This window comes from Hyaena hyaena, unplaced genomic scaffold (assembly GCF_003009895.1).
Source record: "Hyaena hyaena isolate Hyena2069 unplaced genomic scaffold, ASM300989v1 scaffold_20, whole genome shotgun sequence".
Lineage (NCBI taxonomy): Eukaryota > Metazoa > Chordata > Mammalia > Carnivora > Hyaenidae > Hyaena > Hyaena hyaena.
Window position 1 is genome coordinate 4117696 of NW_024080652.1, and position 13627 is coordinate 4131322.

The 13627-nt window shown below is 62.5% G+C and overlaps 1 protein-coding gene across 1 annotated transcript; it reads left to right on the forward strand.

The window, feature by feature from the left end:
• Positions 1-1325: 1325 nt before the first annotated feature.
• FSCN1 (fascin actin-bundling protein 1) lies at positions 1326-10799 on the forward strand. The gene is made up of 5 exons (XM_039226102.1): positions 1326-2289; positions 8436-8592; positions 8691-8812; positions 8995-9162; positions 9473-10799. The coding sequence occupies exons 1-5, from the start codon at positions 1458-1460 to the stop codon at positions 9673-9675; spliced, it is 1482 nt and encodes a 493-aa protein (XP_039082033.1). The 5' UTR covers positions 1326-1457; the 3' UTR covers positions 9676-10799.
• Positions 10800-13627: the final 2828 nt, after the last annotated feature.

Sequence of the window (13627 nt, forward strand, 5' to 3'; positions counted from 1 at the left end):
AGTCACATAGCCAGTGAGAACCCTGGGTTTTGAGCCCAACAGAACGTCACAGTGAGAAAGTTTGGATGTTCCGGCTGTTGAGGAATAGGTTTTGTGGGAGGGGAGGCTATGGTCACTGTCAGTAAACCCCATTTGAGCCACAATGGTGAGAAGGGAACCCCCCCCTTCCCCATGGAAGATACAATATCCCTGGAGGAGTTTGCCTGGGGTGGGGTGGGGGAGACACCGTGCAGACCAGGAGGGGAGCTAGTTCAGTGCTCTCTGCCTTTGGCCTTGAGACCCTGTGGGCAGCCTGTGGTCATGCTGGCATTCCAGGGGCCCGCTTGGCATGTGGGGAATGTCCCAGCAAAAGTCCTGGCCTTAGAAAAGGGAAGTGCTCCTAGAAGGGGGAGGCATAGTGGGGAGGTGTCTGCAGGGACTGTCCCCTTTGAGGGAGGAGGGTAGAGACCTGGGGTCCTGAAGGAGGAGGGCTACTATACCTTCCAAATCCCTTCCAGTGGGCCCAGCTCTGCCCGGTATGAAGTGGGAGCCTGGGGGTAGAAAGTGAATTGTGCAATGGTCCTGGGGCCGCCACCTGGACCCCACTGTTCAGGCTGCATCCCACCAGCCACCAGCCACATAAAAGGGTACGCTAATCCTGCACGGCTCACCCCACTGCCTGGAAGACCCGGACCGGAAGCTCCTGCAGTGCTAGAATGAGAACAGCCTCAGTTGTCTCTGACACTACCTGGAAGAGCTATTTTGGGCTAGCGGGCAGGGCTGGGTGGTTGGGCCACCGGAAAAGTCTGGGTGGCCTTCAGGACAGTGTCTTGCAAGACCCGAGTTTGGTGAGTTGGGGGTGTGCACCCACCCCTGTTTGCCCACTGGTCCTCTTGTGGGGATGTGAAGGCGTCTCATTCCTTCAGAGCTCTGCTCTAAGGTCACCTCTTCGGAGCAGTCCCCGGACCGCCTCCACCCAGTACTGATGTGTTCTGTGGACTCTGCGGTCTCTGTCACAACCTCAAACCCGGGGCCGTCCTTCCTCCCTTCTAGGCTTGGGATGGGGTGGGGCGGGGGGGCCTCCGAGGGGTCCCGACCTCTGAGTGGATCTTCATGCTGCGGCACTGCGGGGGTGGGACCCTGGCACTGGGGGGAGTGGCCCGAAGTGAGGGCGCTGCAGAGGCCGGCCGTGCAGAAGGGGCGGGGGGGCGCTGGGAGCAGAGCCTGCCACCCGCGCCCCTCCGCGCGCTCCCTGAGCCCCCTTCCCCTGCTGAGCCTCGGGGCGGGGCCGGGGCGGGGCCTCGCGGGGCTGACGTCACCCCGCCTAGAAAGGGGCTCGCGCGCCGCGGGCCGGCTTTGTGGAGCGCTGCGGAGGGTGCGCGCCGGGCCGCGGCCGCGAACAAAGGAGCAGGGCGCCGCCGCGGGGACCCGCCACCGACCTCCCGGGCCGCGCCGGGGCCCTCCCGCCCGCCGCCACCATGACCGCCAACGGCACTGCCGAGGCGGTGCAAATCCAGTTCGGCCTCATCAACTGCGGCAACAAGTACCTGACGGCCGAGGCGTTCGGGTTCAAGGTGAACGCGTCGGCCAGCAGCCTGAAGAAAAAGCAGATCTGGACGCTGGAGCAGCCGCCCGACGAGGCGGGCAGCGCGGCCGTGTGCCTGCGCAGCCACCTGGGCCGCTACCTGGCGGCGGACAAGGACGGCAATGTGACCTGCGAGCGCGAGGTGCCAGGCCCCGACTGCCGCTTTCTCATCGTGGCGCACGACGACGGCCGCTGGTCGCTGCAGTCCGAGGTGCACCGGCGTTACTTCGGCGGCACCGAGGACCGCCTGTCGTGCTTCGCGCAGACCGTGTCGCCGGCCGAGAAGTGGAGCGTGCACATCGCCATGCACCCGCAGGTCAACATTTATAGCCTGACCCGCAAGCGCTACGCGCACCTGAGCGCGCGGCCGGCCGACGAGATCGCCGTGGACCGCGACGTGCCCTGGGGCGTCGACTCGCTCATCACGCTGGCCTTCCAGGACCAGCGCTACAGCGTGCAGACGGCCGACCACCGCTTCCTGCGCCACGACGGGCGCCTGGTGGCGCGCCCCGAGCCCGCCACCGGCTACACGCTCGAGTTCCGCTCTGGCAAGGTGGCCTTCCGCGACTGCGAAGGCCGCTACCTGGCGCCGTCGGGGCCCAGCGGCACGCTCAAGGCGGGCAAGGCCACCAAGGTGGGCAAGGACGAGCTCTTCGCCCTGGAGCAGAGCTGCGCCCAGGTCGTGCTGCAGGCGGCTAACGAGAGGAACGTGTCCACGCGCCAGGGTGAGTGGGGACGCCGCCCCCCGCCTCTACCGGTCGGTGCACAAAGCGCACCCCACCCCCGTACCTCCAGCCTCCCGCCCTTTCTCGCCGGCGGCGCTGCTGTAATCCCTAGTGGCGTCCGGTGCGCCCCCGCTAGGCGCGTGGGCCACCCCGCCTCGTTGCGGGAAGTGCGCCGCTCGGGCCCGGAGGAGGGGGCGAGGGGTGGGGCTTTGCCCATCCTCGCGCGCCGCTGCACACCCCCGCCCCGCGTTGGCCTGGGGCTCCCTGGGCCCCACGTAGGCGCCGCCCTAGGTGCCACCCTGCGAAACCGGCCCCCCCCCCCCGCAACTCCCCACGCGCTCGGATCCCGCGGATCGCCCTGCCCAGCCCTGGGGGGCAACGCCCATCCCCCTCTTTCCTCGTGCCCCTGCCCGGTCAGCTCGAGGGCGAAGGCGAGGGTAGCTACGCGCGCAGGGCACACCCCCAGCCCCCCACGGCCCTCCCAGCGCAGGCGGAATGGGGGAGCCTTTGATCTCCGTGGGGTGCGCCGCCACCTTCCAGCCCTCCGGGCCTTTCTCCACCCCCACTTTCAGCCCCGAGGGGTCGACCTCTGCCGGGGGGTGCGTCCCTTGTGTCTGCCCTTCCCCCCAGCCCCTCCTCCCGCGTCTGCCCTGCGCTCGAGGCCGCGGCCTTTGTGAGCAGGGGGGCGGGCTCCTCCAGAGGGCCCTCCCTCGCCCCCTTTGTCCTGCTCGGTCTCTGCAGATGGGAAAACCAGATGCGGATGGGCGGGGGAGGGGATCGGTTTTCTGAGGCCTCCCCCCCCGCCACCCCTCCCCCCGCCGCCCCCGGGCCTAGTGGCCGGGTCCGGAGCCTCTCCTGGAGGCGGCCTCCCTCCTTGCGCCCCGGTCCCGGGACGGCGTGGCGCCGATGGCGCCCTGCCAGACACCCCGCCCTGCGCCTGCCGCGCGTCCAGGGTCCAGTGCGCTCTGCTCTTGCGGGCGTCCGAGGGCGGACTTAACGTGAGCCGAGAGACCCTAGGCTGGCTCCCTCGGGAGGCCCCCTACCCTCGAATGAACCCATCCCCAAGTGTCCCGCCTGGAACAATTGGCTGCAACCCGATGCGTCCTTTCCCGGGCCTCCTGCTGGCCTGGCCATTTCCTACCGGCCTGCGCGCCAGAAGCGAGCCCCCCTCTTCCCTTCTTAGATTCTTCCCCCTGGGCGGTTTCTCTTCCTTCTGGCGCCCTCTTCCCTCCTTTGGCAAGGAAGACAGTTGGTTCTTTGCAGCCAGAGGCCCCACTGGAGGGACCTGTGGGGGTCTGGCTCTACCGAGTGGGAAGTTGGACCCCAGCCTCTGGAGATGGCTGGATGGGAGCCCACTCGGTGGCGTCCTCCTGGTAGAGTGGCCTTCCCTGCCTGCCTCCTGATAGCCACCCTCCTGACTGGGCTGGGACTGTGGAGAGGGGCTTGCAGCCCCTTGTCAGCAGGGTGGAGGCCTGGATGCGGTAATGGCTGGTTTGTGCCTGGGTTTGCTGGTTGATTTGGGCAGTAATATTTCAATGGTACAGATGAGCCGGTTTGGCCCAGAGAGGTGAAGCTGTTTGCCCAAAGTCACACAGCAAGTTAGCAGCGTGCAGAACGGGGTCAGTCTGACTACAGAATAGGTGCTTTATGGAACCCCGATACCTCCCAGCCTCCAGGGCACAATGGGCCTCCCCTTTCTGGTCTCACACAGTGTAGGGAGGGCGGGCCTCCTCACCTCTTCAGTAGACGTGGAACCCCTACCAGGTGAGACGTGTTGAGGCCTGAGGGGTGAACAAATGAGTGAACGAATGTGTCTGGACCCCTCCCTGTTGTAGCTAATATTCTTGTTGGGACATGATCCCAGAGGTGTCAGGCAAAGACCTGGGAGGTCAGAAAGTACATCGGGACCCCAGATTAGATGGGGGGACGACTTCTGAAGAGGACACGTGAGCTGACCTGAAACAAGGTCGCATATATCAAGTGTGTGGAACAGTGGTCCGGGCAGCAGGCACAGCTAGTGCAAAGGCCCTGAGGCAGGAAGTTGCAGAAAGCCCAGTATGGCTGGGAAGGAGCTTGTGAGGTTGGTAGATGGGACTGAAACAGCCAGAGGGGCCACCATGAGGAAAACCTCAAGAGCAGGTGGCCTCGCCCTCACCCTCAGGCTCAGGAAGAGCAGAGCGAGCCTGGGCAGAGGCCCTCTCCTCTTGATGAAGCTTGCTGGCAGCATCATGGTGTGATTCAGACTGATGGGGCAGGGGGAGCCGGAAATTGGGCCTGGAGAAGGGTTGGCTCATCTGTGAGTTTAAAGGTGCATGGAACTGGGGGAGGGGTCTTTGGGGGCTGAGATTGGGGCTCTTCTGGCCTCAGATCTTGGGGTCCTCCTGTCGTTCTCGTGTCAGCTGACCTCGGGGCTTCTTGGTGGGATAGGGGATGGCCAGAGGACCCGGAGCGGTTTGGGGTGGGGGGTGTGTCTGCAGAGGCCATTTTGGACAGGCCTGCGTGGCAAGGAGGCGGGTGTCTGGGCTTCGGACGACACATGCTGGGAAAAGCCAGCCAGGAAGGAGGAGGATCCTGGGCTCAGCCTGTAGTGGGATGTGAATCACTGCGGAGGGCTTGCACAGGCCTGGCCTGGCGGGGGTGGGGTGCTCCCTGCTGAAGCTGCAACCCGCCCACCAGCCTCAGTTTCCTCATCTGTCAGGGCTGCCCGGGGCCAATCCTTTGAGCCAGGCTTTGTTTCTGGGAGGGGCCCATATTGGCTACCAGGGAGTGGGGTCCTGGAGCCCGAGGCACATGGCCTGTGTCCATCCCAGAGGACCTGGCCTGCATGGGGCTGGAGAATGGCAGGGTCTCTGGGGGAGCAGCGCCTCACTCCCCAGTGGGGAGTGCTCCTCGGAAGTCTCGCCTGCCCTGGATGCCGGCCACACCCTGGGCTGTGCCTCACTGAGGTCCCCACTTGGTCTCACCGGCCAGCTGTGCCCTGGGGCTTGAATGCTCAGGAAGTGCCCTGTCCCAGCCACTCAGGGCTACTCAGAGGCAAGGCCAGCTGGCTGGCTGAGAAAGGGCTGGTCAGGCTGGGCTTTGCAGGATGTGTAAGAGCTCTCCCAAAGCGGCAGGACATTTCGGGCAGTTCAGGCCCTTGTTCTTGTGCAGGGATGGAGGCGGGATCTAAAGTGGTCAGGTGGTGGTAAGAGGGACCGGAAAGTGGGGTGGATGTGGTGGGGGAGCTGAGGCCGCAGATGCTTTCCGGTCCCTTCCCCTAATCTGAATGGGGTGGTGGGGACAGGTCAGGCGAATTTGGGGACTGTTGGGGGTGAGGGGGATGGGGAGCCCTCTCTGAGGCACCTTAGAGAATGGCTCCGAGGCTGGAGACAGGAAAAGCCAAGGCAAAGGGCCGGGGGGGGGGGGGGGCGGCAGGCAGGAGACATGCCTCTTTGAGCCCCTGCATTTGCCTTCCGGGGCTCCTGCGGGTCTGTGACTCAGGTTTTCTGTGTTGCTGCTGCTGTTGATGAAAAGAAAAATCCCGAAGAAAACCCTGTTCCCATAGTAACCCAGCTCTAATTAGAGACTCCGAGACCAAGTGGGGCCTTTCCCGTCTGGTCAGGGCCTCAGAGCCCTGGATGTTGGGGAGATGAAGCCCCCTCCCCGCCCCTTCCTTTTGGGGTTGGAGGGCCTGGTGTCTCCTTGGCACCAGGCCCTCGAATCCTTCCCTCCTCTCACCGCCCCCCCCCCCCGGCAGAATGGAGAGACCCTGTTGATAGGCAGAGAGAGAAACCGAGGCTGAGTGAGGGGGAGGCACTTGCCCCAGGGTGCCTGGCCCCCACTTTGGGTGACTCCCCCGCTGGCCGTGGCCCTTCCATCAAGCCAGTTCCCAGACTCCACACAACCAGCTGATGGGGTCTGAGTAACCCGGTGGCTGGTGGCAGCTGTGTGCCCCTGGGTCGTGAAGACCCCAGCAGAGCCTCTGGACTTCCTGTGTTACCTCCCTCAACTTCCTGTGTTACCTCCCGCAGGCTGGGGGGTGCCTGGTCCATCTGCAAGGCTGTGTTATTAACATGAGCCCTTGGAACCCGCATATTTGACTTCTAACCCAGGTCCCTTCTGTGCCCCTCCTCTGTCTTTCCTGCTGCTGGAACGCGCCCGGAGTGGCTTTTCCTCTCTATTCCCTCCTTCCCAGCGGCCAGCGCAGGCACCCTGGGCAGGTGGTGCCCTGTGGCAGCGGGCAGGCTCCCAGGGTGCTTTCCGCAGCAGTGGGGGTGGGGCAGGTTGGCCAGCTTTTGGGGACTTCAGTCTGGAGTGGTGCTCCTCCCCAGAGTGGCCCTAGGATGGTCCCGTTCTTGGTGGCTCGGATACCCCAGGGGCCCAGTCCCTGGTGACCCTCATCCTCACCCAGTGCTTTACTGGGGGCATGGATCGGGCTCATTACCCGCCTCCCGGCCGCCAGCAGATCCGACATCAGGGCTGAGGGGGCCCAGTGGGCCTGCAGGGTGGAGCCCAAGGGGCTCCTAGAGGATCTGATTCAGGGCCCGGGTCTGCCCGTCCACAGAGACGGCATGGCGGAGGCCCGTTTGCCACCTTCCCCTCCTCAGGGCCACCAGCACTCATTGCCTTCCCTCTGGGTGACCTTGGATAAGGACATACTGCCTCTCTGCCTCAGTTTCCCTCTTTGTGGAGGTGAAGGTCCCCTCCCCCTGGCACTGATGTGGGTTAAGACAGGCTCACACCCTGGGCACCTGGTTGGCTCAGTCGGTTGAGTGACCGACTTCGGCTCAGGGCATGATCTCACCGTTCCTGGGTTCGAGCCCGTGTTGGGCTCTGTGGTGACAGCTCTGAGCCTGGAGCCTGCTTCAGATTCTGTTTCCCTCTCTCTCTGCCCCTCCCCCAACTCATGCTCTCTCAAAAATAAATGAACATTAAAAAAAAAAAGCTCACTCACACCCCTCAGGCTTTCCGCTTGGTGGTGGAGAGCTAAGGTGGGTTGCGGGGGCTGGGAACCAGGTTCCACCATCCACCAGCCTCCATCTGCTCCTCTGAGGGGACACCTACCACCCCCACTGATGTGGTCTCTTCCCTAAGGTGTCGGGACCCACACGGTGACACCCTTGCAGACCCCGAGCCTGGGCAGCCAGCAGACTGGGGCGGAAGTCTCTGCTATTGTGTTCTGTTCTGACCACGTATCTACATCCGGGCTGCGGGGGTTGGGGGCACTAGAAGCCCCCTCTGGCCCCATCAGCTGCTTTAGGGACAGGGAGACGTGTGGGAAGATGGTCCTAGATGCCTTCCAGACCGAGGTGTGTGGCAGTTTGAGGTGGAAAAAATGCATGTGTCTGCAGGGGGCAGGGGGGTGTCCCTGCGCCATTCCCAGTGGGGACATGTGTGACTTCACTTTTACACGTTTATGAGTTTTGTAAGTTTTCTGAAAGGAACGTGCGTGCGCTCTTCCGTTTCACTGTTCACTGTTACACACACAGTACACTATACTGATTTCCCCCAGACGCCGTGTCCCACCGTCTTGCTCCGTCTGTCCCATTGGTCATTGTTTTTGGTTGTAGTTAAAGCAAATCCCTGATGAAATGATGGCATTTCATCTCGAGGCTTTTGCATCTGAAAAACAAGGCCATTTTCTTACATAACCAGAATATGATTAACAATAATTAATCCTGGGGCGCCTGGGTGGCTCAGTCGGTTAAGCATGCGACTTCAGCCCACGGTTCGTGGGTTCGAGCCCCATGCTGGGCTCTGTGCTGACAGCTCAGAGCCTGGAGCCTGTCTTCAGATTCTGTGTCTCCCACTCTCTCTGACCCTCCCCTGCTCACACCGTCCCTCAAAAATAAATTTAAAGAAAACAACAATAATTAATCCTTAATATTGGATCCTGGGCCATATTAAGTCCCTCCTGATTGGGTCTAGAATGTGTTGTTGCAGATGATCTGTTGGGATATAGATGGTTCTACAATCGGAGAAGACCATGCGAAGACGGCCGGAGCCGGCCTTGCCTGGCCCCGCCTGGGGTCCTGGGTTCCGGCCCCTGGTGTGGAGGCTGGGGGGGTCTCCACAGCCCTGCCGAGTCGGCTGTGAGGGCAGGGCTGTGGGTCAGCCTGAATTGGGGGTGTGGGGTTCCCTGTGCCAGTCGGAGGCTCTCCCCGCAGGTATGGACCTGTCAGCCAATCAGGACGAGGAGACCGACCAGGAGACCTTCCAGCTGGAGATCGACCGCGACACCAAAAAGTGTGCCTTCCGCACCCACACGGGCAAGTACTGGACGCTGACGGCCACCGGGGGTGTGCAGTCCACTGCCTCCACCAAGTGAGTTGCCCCCCTGCCACGCCCAGAGCCGCCCTTCCGCTGGGGCAGGCCTCAGGGACCTGGGGCAGCCCCTCCCGACCCTGTCCTCTCACCCTCAGGAACGCCAGCTGCTACTTTGACATCGAGTGGCGCGACCGGCGGATCACCCTGCGAGCGGCCAACGGCAAGTTTGTGACGGCCAAGAAGAACGGGCAGCTGGCCGCCTCGGTGGAGACAGCAGGTAGCCAATCCCCGGGTCCCCGGAGGGTCCGCTCCCTCCTAGTCACTCAGCCGCACCTCCCACAGGCCTGTCCCGCGCCGGCTCTCACCCTAGGGCTGACTTGCTGGGTGGCCCCAGACGCCAGCTCTCCCTCTCTGAGCCGTGCCCCGTGGGGCTCACTGCCCTTCCCCCTTCCGGGACAGGGGACTCGGAGCTCCTCCTCATGAAGCTCATCAACCGTCCCATCATTGTGTTCCGCGGGGAGCACGGCTTCATCGGCTGCCGCAAGGTCACGGGCACCCTGGATGCCAACCGCTCCAACTATGACGTCTTCCAGCTGGAGTTCAGTGACGGGGCCTACAACATCAAAGGTGGGTTCTCCTGGGGGGGCTCCGGGGTGTGGCCCTGGGGATAGACATCCTGTGGCCGCCAGGCCCCTTTCCCTCTTCCCTGTGTAGGAGGGAGACTCCCCAGTGCCCCAGAGCGAGAGTGGGGAGGGGAGTGGGGAGGAGAGCAGGGTGGGAGGCAGGGCTCTGGAAAGGGTGGACTGTGGGACTTAAACCCTGGGTTGGGGAGAAGGGGCAAGGACCTCTATCCAGCAGGGGTGGGAGGGACACAGTTCCCGAAGCGGTGATGGCAGTGGGGGGGGGGGCCTGATGGGCCTTGTCCCCCGCCCCCCAGACTCCACAGGCAAGTACTGGACAGTGGGCAGCGACTCCTCGGTCACCAGCAGCAGCGACAGCCCTGTGGATTTCTTCTTCGAGTTCTGTGACTACAACAAGGTGGCCATCAAGGTGGGCGGGCGCTACCTGAAGGGCGACCACGCGGGTGTCCTGAAGGCCTGCGCCGAGACCATCGACCCCGCCACCCTGTGGGAGTACTAGCCTGCGCCCGGCGCCCTGTCCCCGCCCCGCCCTGCCCCTTCTGCTAATAACTCTCTTCTCCAGGCGGGCCCCGGCGGTGGAAGCCCCTTGCCTTTCAAACTGGAAACCCAGAGAAAACGGCGCCCCCACCTGTTGCCCCGTGCCTGGTCCTTGGAGGGGATCTCAGACCCCTCTGCCCTCTCTTCTCTGCCATGGGAGAGGCTGGCATCCCTTTTTTCTGACCTCAGACGACTCTGAGCCTTATTTCCCCAAAGTGGCTAAGGAGAGTGGGGGCCTGGGAGGCCTTCCTGAGCCCCTGGGCCTGGTGGGGTGTGTAACTGGAATCTTCTGCCCCTTACCAAGAGCCTCTCCCCGCCCCCCCCTCCCCGGGAGCACCACCCCTGAGGCAGGGGGAGGCTGTAGTGGGGGGAGAAGGTGAAACCGGCGTGTGCCGGCTGCTGTCCTCTCTGCACCGCATGGGCCTGCCTGCCGGCCTGCCGCTCTCGTCTGGGTGGTCTTGTCTCTCATCTTTCACCCTGGCCTGACTGGAAGCAGAAAATGACCAAATCAGTATTTTTTTTTTTTTTTTAATGGAACATGATTGCTGGAGGCGCCCAGGCAAGCCTAGCGGCAGCCACGAGTGGTCTTCGAGGGGTCTGGTGGGGGATCTTCAAACGGCATCTCCGGGCCTCACAGCCCTACTTGCTTGCTGGCTGTGTGTGTGTTTTGGGGGGGGCGGTGCTTCAGGGTGCTTCCCTGAATCCCAGACCTGCCCCTGCCTCCTTGGGACCTCTCGCTCGCCCTCTCCCTCCCCCTGCCCGGGCCTGTGTCCTCCATCTGGTGGTGCTGAGCCCCCCACCGCCTCAGCCAGAGCCCCCGGGGTGATTGGTGCTCCCTGTCCGACTGGACTCCTTGGGTCTCCGGGTGGGATGAAGCTGGGCGGCACCCTCTGCCGGGAGCCCCCTGGGGAGCTCCCAGCCCCGCCTCCTGCCAGCCCCTCCCTCCCCCCTGTTCATCTCTGCCATGCATCTCACTCTGGGTGTCTTGGTCTTTTATTTTTTGTAAGTGACATTTGTATAACTAAACGCCCATGATAGTAGCTTCAGACTGGAAAGCAAAATAAAACAATGCGTGTGCAGCCCTGAGCTGGCCTGTGTGTGTGTTGGGGGTGCAGGAGGGTGGGGCGGGCTGAGCCCAGCGGCCTATGGGTGGTGTGAGCATCCTGGATGCCTCCAGGAGTGACAGAGGGCCCTGCGAGGGACGGCCTCTTACCCCAGAGGTCTGCCTGCGGTAAGACCAGTGTCCCAAGCACATGGCAGGAGCTCCTGGGTGGGGAGGTGGCTGAATCTGGTCCCACAATTTCCTGCCTGGAACGGGCTGACACTGTGAGCCGGGCCCGTGCACTGCAAGCCTGTGTGCTTAGGAGGCAGAGATCAAGGTAACATGAACCCACAAGTCCAGCTTCCTCCTGCCTCCACAGGTGCCCTTGGAGGATGGGGGCCCTTGGCCCCCATTCATATACTGCAAGAGGCCTTGTGTGGATCCATCCACACCGCCAAACGCTAGGCTCAGGCCTTGTAGGGCCTGGGATTTCGTGGTCCGAGGGCCCCTATGAGGACGGGCACGGATAGAGAGGGGTGCAGGCCCTGGAAGCAGGCTGCTGGATGGGCGCAGCTGGGGTGTGGGGGGGGGGGGGGGGGGGGGGGGGGGAGTGGGGAGAAAGGATGGGTGACTATAGAGAAACTGGGCCCCTAGGGTCAACCCTGGAAGTTGGGAGACTCTTCTCCATCTGGCAGACCAGAAGCTGATGAAGTGTCTGGCCCTGAGCCCACCCTGCGTTCTCGACCCCTGGCAGACCCCACCCTGGCTGATCCTGCCAGGAGACTGCAGTATCTCAGCCCAGAGCTTCCTAAGGGTAGCGCTAGTTCCCATCTTACAGAGGAGAGGACTGAGGTCCAGAACTGAGGTCCAGAGCAGTCAGGCACAGCCTTGCGAGTGGAGCATGGCACCCTCGTGGTGTCCAATGAGCAGACTGTGACTGCGGATGGATGGGGACCTGTGGGGGGCCAGGGCAGGGGGAAGGGGGAGGGGCTAACGCCGAGGGCTCAGCGGAAGCGCTGATTGGCTGCTGGTGACGAAACTGGGATGCCGGCGCTGTGATTGGTGGTTCCTGGAGGCGGGAGTCTTGAGATTGACAAGGGCAGATGGCAGCCACAAAGGGATGTTGGGGCCCCAGCGGGGTCCTGGCGACCGTCCCCCACCCCTGTTAAGGCCAGGCTGGAAGCCAGAAAAGTCTCAATGCCGTGGAAAGAACAGATGAACCTTCCGGAGCTAAGCTCTTTCAGACCATGGGGGAGGGGGGGAGGAAGAGGCCCTCTGAGAAGGGGGTGGGGGGGGGTGCAGGGGCTCCAGTTGGGCACAGTTGTAGATCCTGCTGGGTGAGGTGGTTCGAGCCCTGCCCACGGAGCAGGAATGAACTACCCTGGAATGACCCCAGGGTCCGCTCCGGGAATCAGAGCCTAGTCCGGAACCAGACAAACTAGGCGCAGATTCCAAATTGCATCCATTCCACAAAAATGGGCACCTGGCACACAGCTGCGCATCGTGGGGGAATGTGAGTGGCTGGGGCACGCGGTCTCACGGGGGAGATGATCACATCTAGGGAAAGAGGACATTACAAGGGACGGGAAGGACAGTCTGGGCAGAGGGAACAGCATGTACAAAGGCCCTGCAAGGGGGAAGCCAGGCAGGAGCGGGAGTGGAGCCTGCTTGGGTCCTCCCTGAAGAGTGGATTCGATCAAGGGAGGCTGGTTGTCTCCAGAGGCACCTGGAGGCAATGAGGCATCTTCCTGTAGATTCTTTGTGGAGCATGTTGGGGACCACCAGCCTCACTCCTGCACACCCAGGCTCCCCACTTCTGGGTCTTTCTGGGCCTCCAGGTCCCTTCTGTCAGAACTGACTCTGGGGCCCAGTATCGGATGCCAGAGCGGGAGATGCAGCTCTGGATCCTGCCAGAAAGACGTTCCTCAGTGTCTCCTCATGGACAAGGGCGTAGCCCCATCACATGTGATCCCGCGTACACATGGGCTTACGTACATGCATGGGCACATGTAGAGTCCTGTGCACACACAAACAAGTGCACACACAGACGTGAGCACAGACACACATTCCAGCTCCAGGGAACCGTGAGCTGTCCCTCTGGTCGGTGGGGCCTCTGAGCTTCCCAAGTGTGTCAGTAGCTCAGGCTCCTCCCATTTTTTAATTTTTAAAATGTTTTTATTTTTGAGAGAGACAGAGCGAGAGCGTGGGAGGGTCAGAGAGAGAAGGAAACACAGAATCCAAAGCAGGCTCCAGGCTCTGAGCTGTCAGCACAGAGCTAGACGCGGGGCTCAAACCCATGAACTGTGAGATCATGATCTGAGCCGAAGTCAGACACTTAAGCTGAAGTTGGACACTGAGCCCCCCAGGCGCCCCTCCTCCCCTGTTTCTGGGTAGATCTCAGTAGAGGACACTCCAGGGCCAGCTGTGCCCTACTTCGCTCAGGGTCAGACCAGCCTCTTCCAGAATTGGAGAGGTGACCTCCAGTGACCCCACACTGAATCATAACATGAGGCCGCAGAAGGATCTGGACTCTGTGGGGACCCTCTGTCCTCAGTTTCCCCCATTTGAAAAATGGGCGATTGGTTCCCTGGCAAGATTGTCCAGATGGAGGAGGGGCTCTGAGACCCCTGGGGCAGTGAAAAGAGAAGGAAACAGATGCGTCTCCTGGGGCAGAAGGAGGCCTGGAGAAGCCCCCCCTCCCCGCCCCGCCCCCGCAGGGAGAGGAGGGGCAGGGAGCGGGGCGGGGTAGAGTGGAGCATTTGGCCTGAGGCCCAAGCCTCTTAGTGGGGCCCCTGGCTTAACCAGGAAGCAGCTCATCCTCCAGGAGGTGTGAATAATCAAGACAGAAGTTGCACAGACTTGGAGGAGGGAT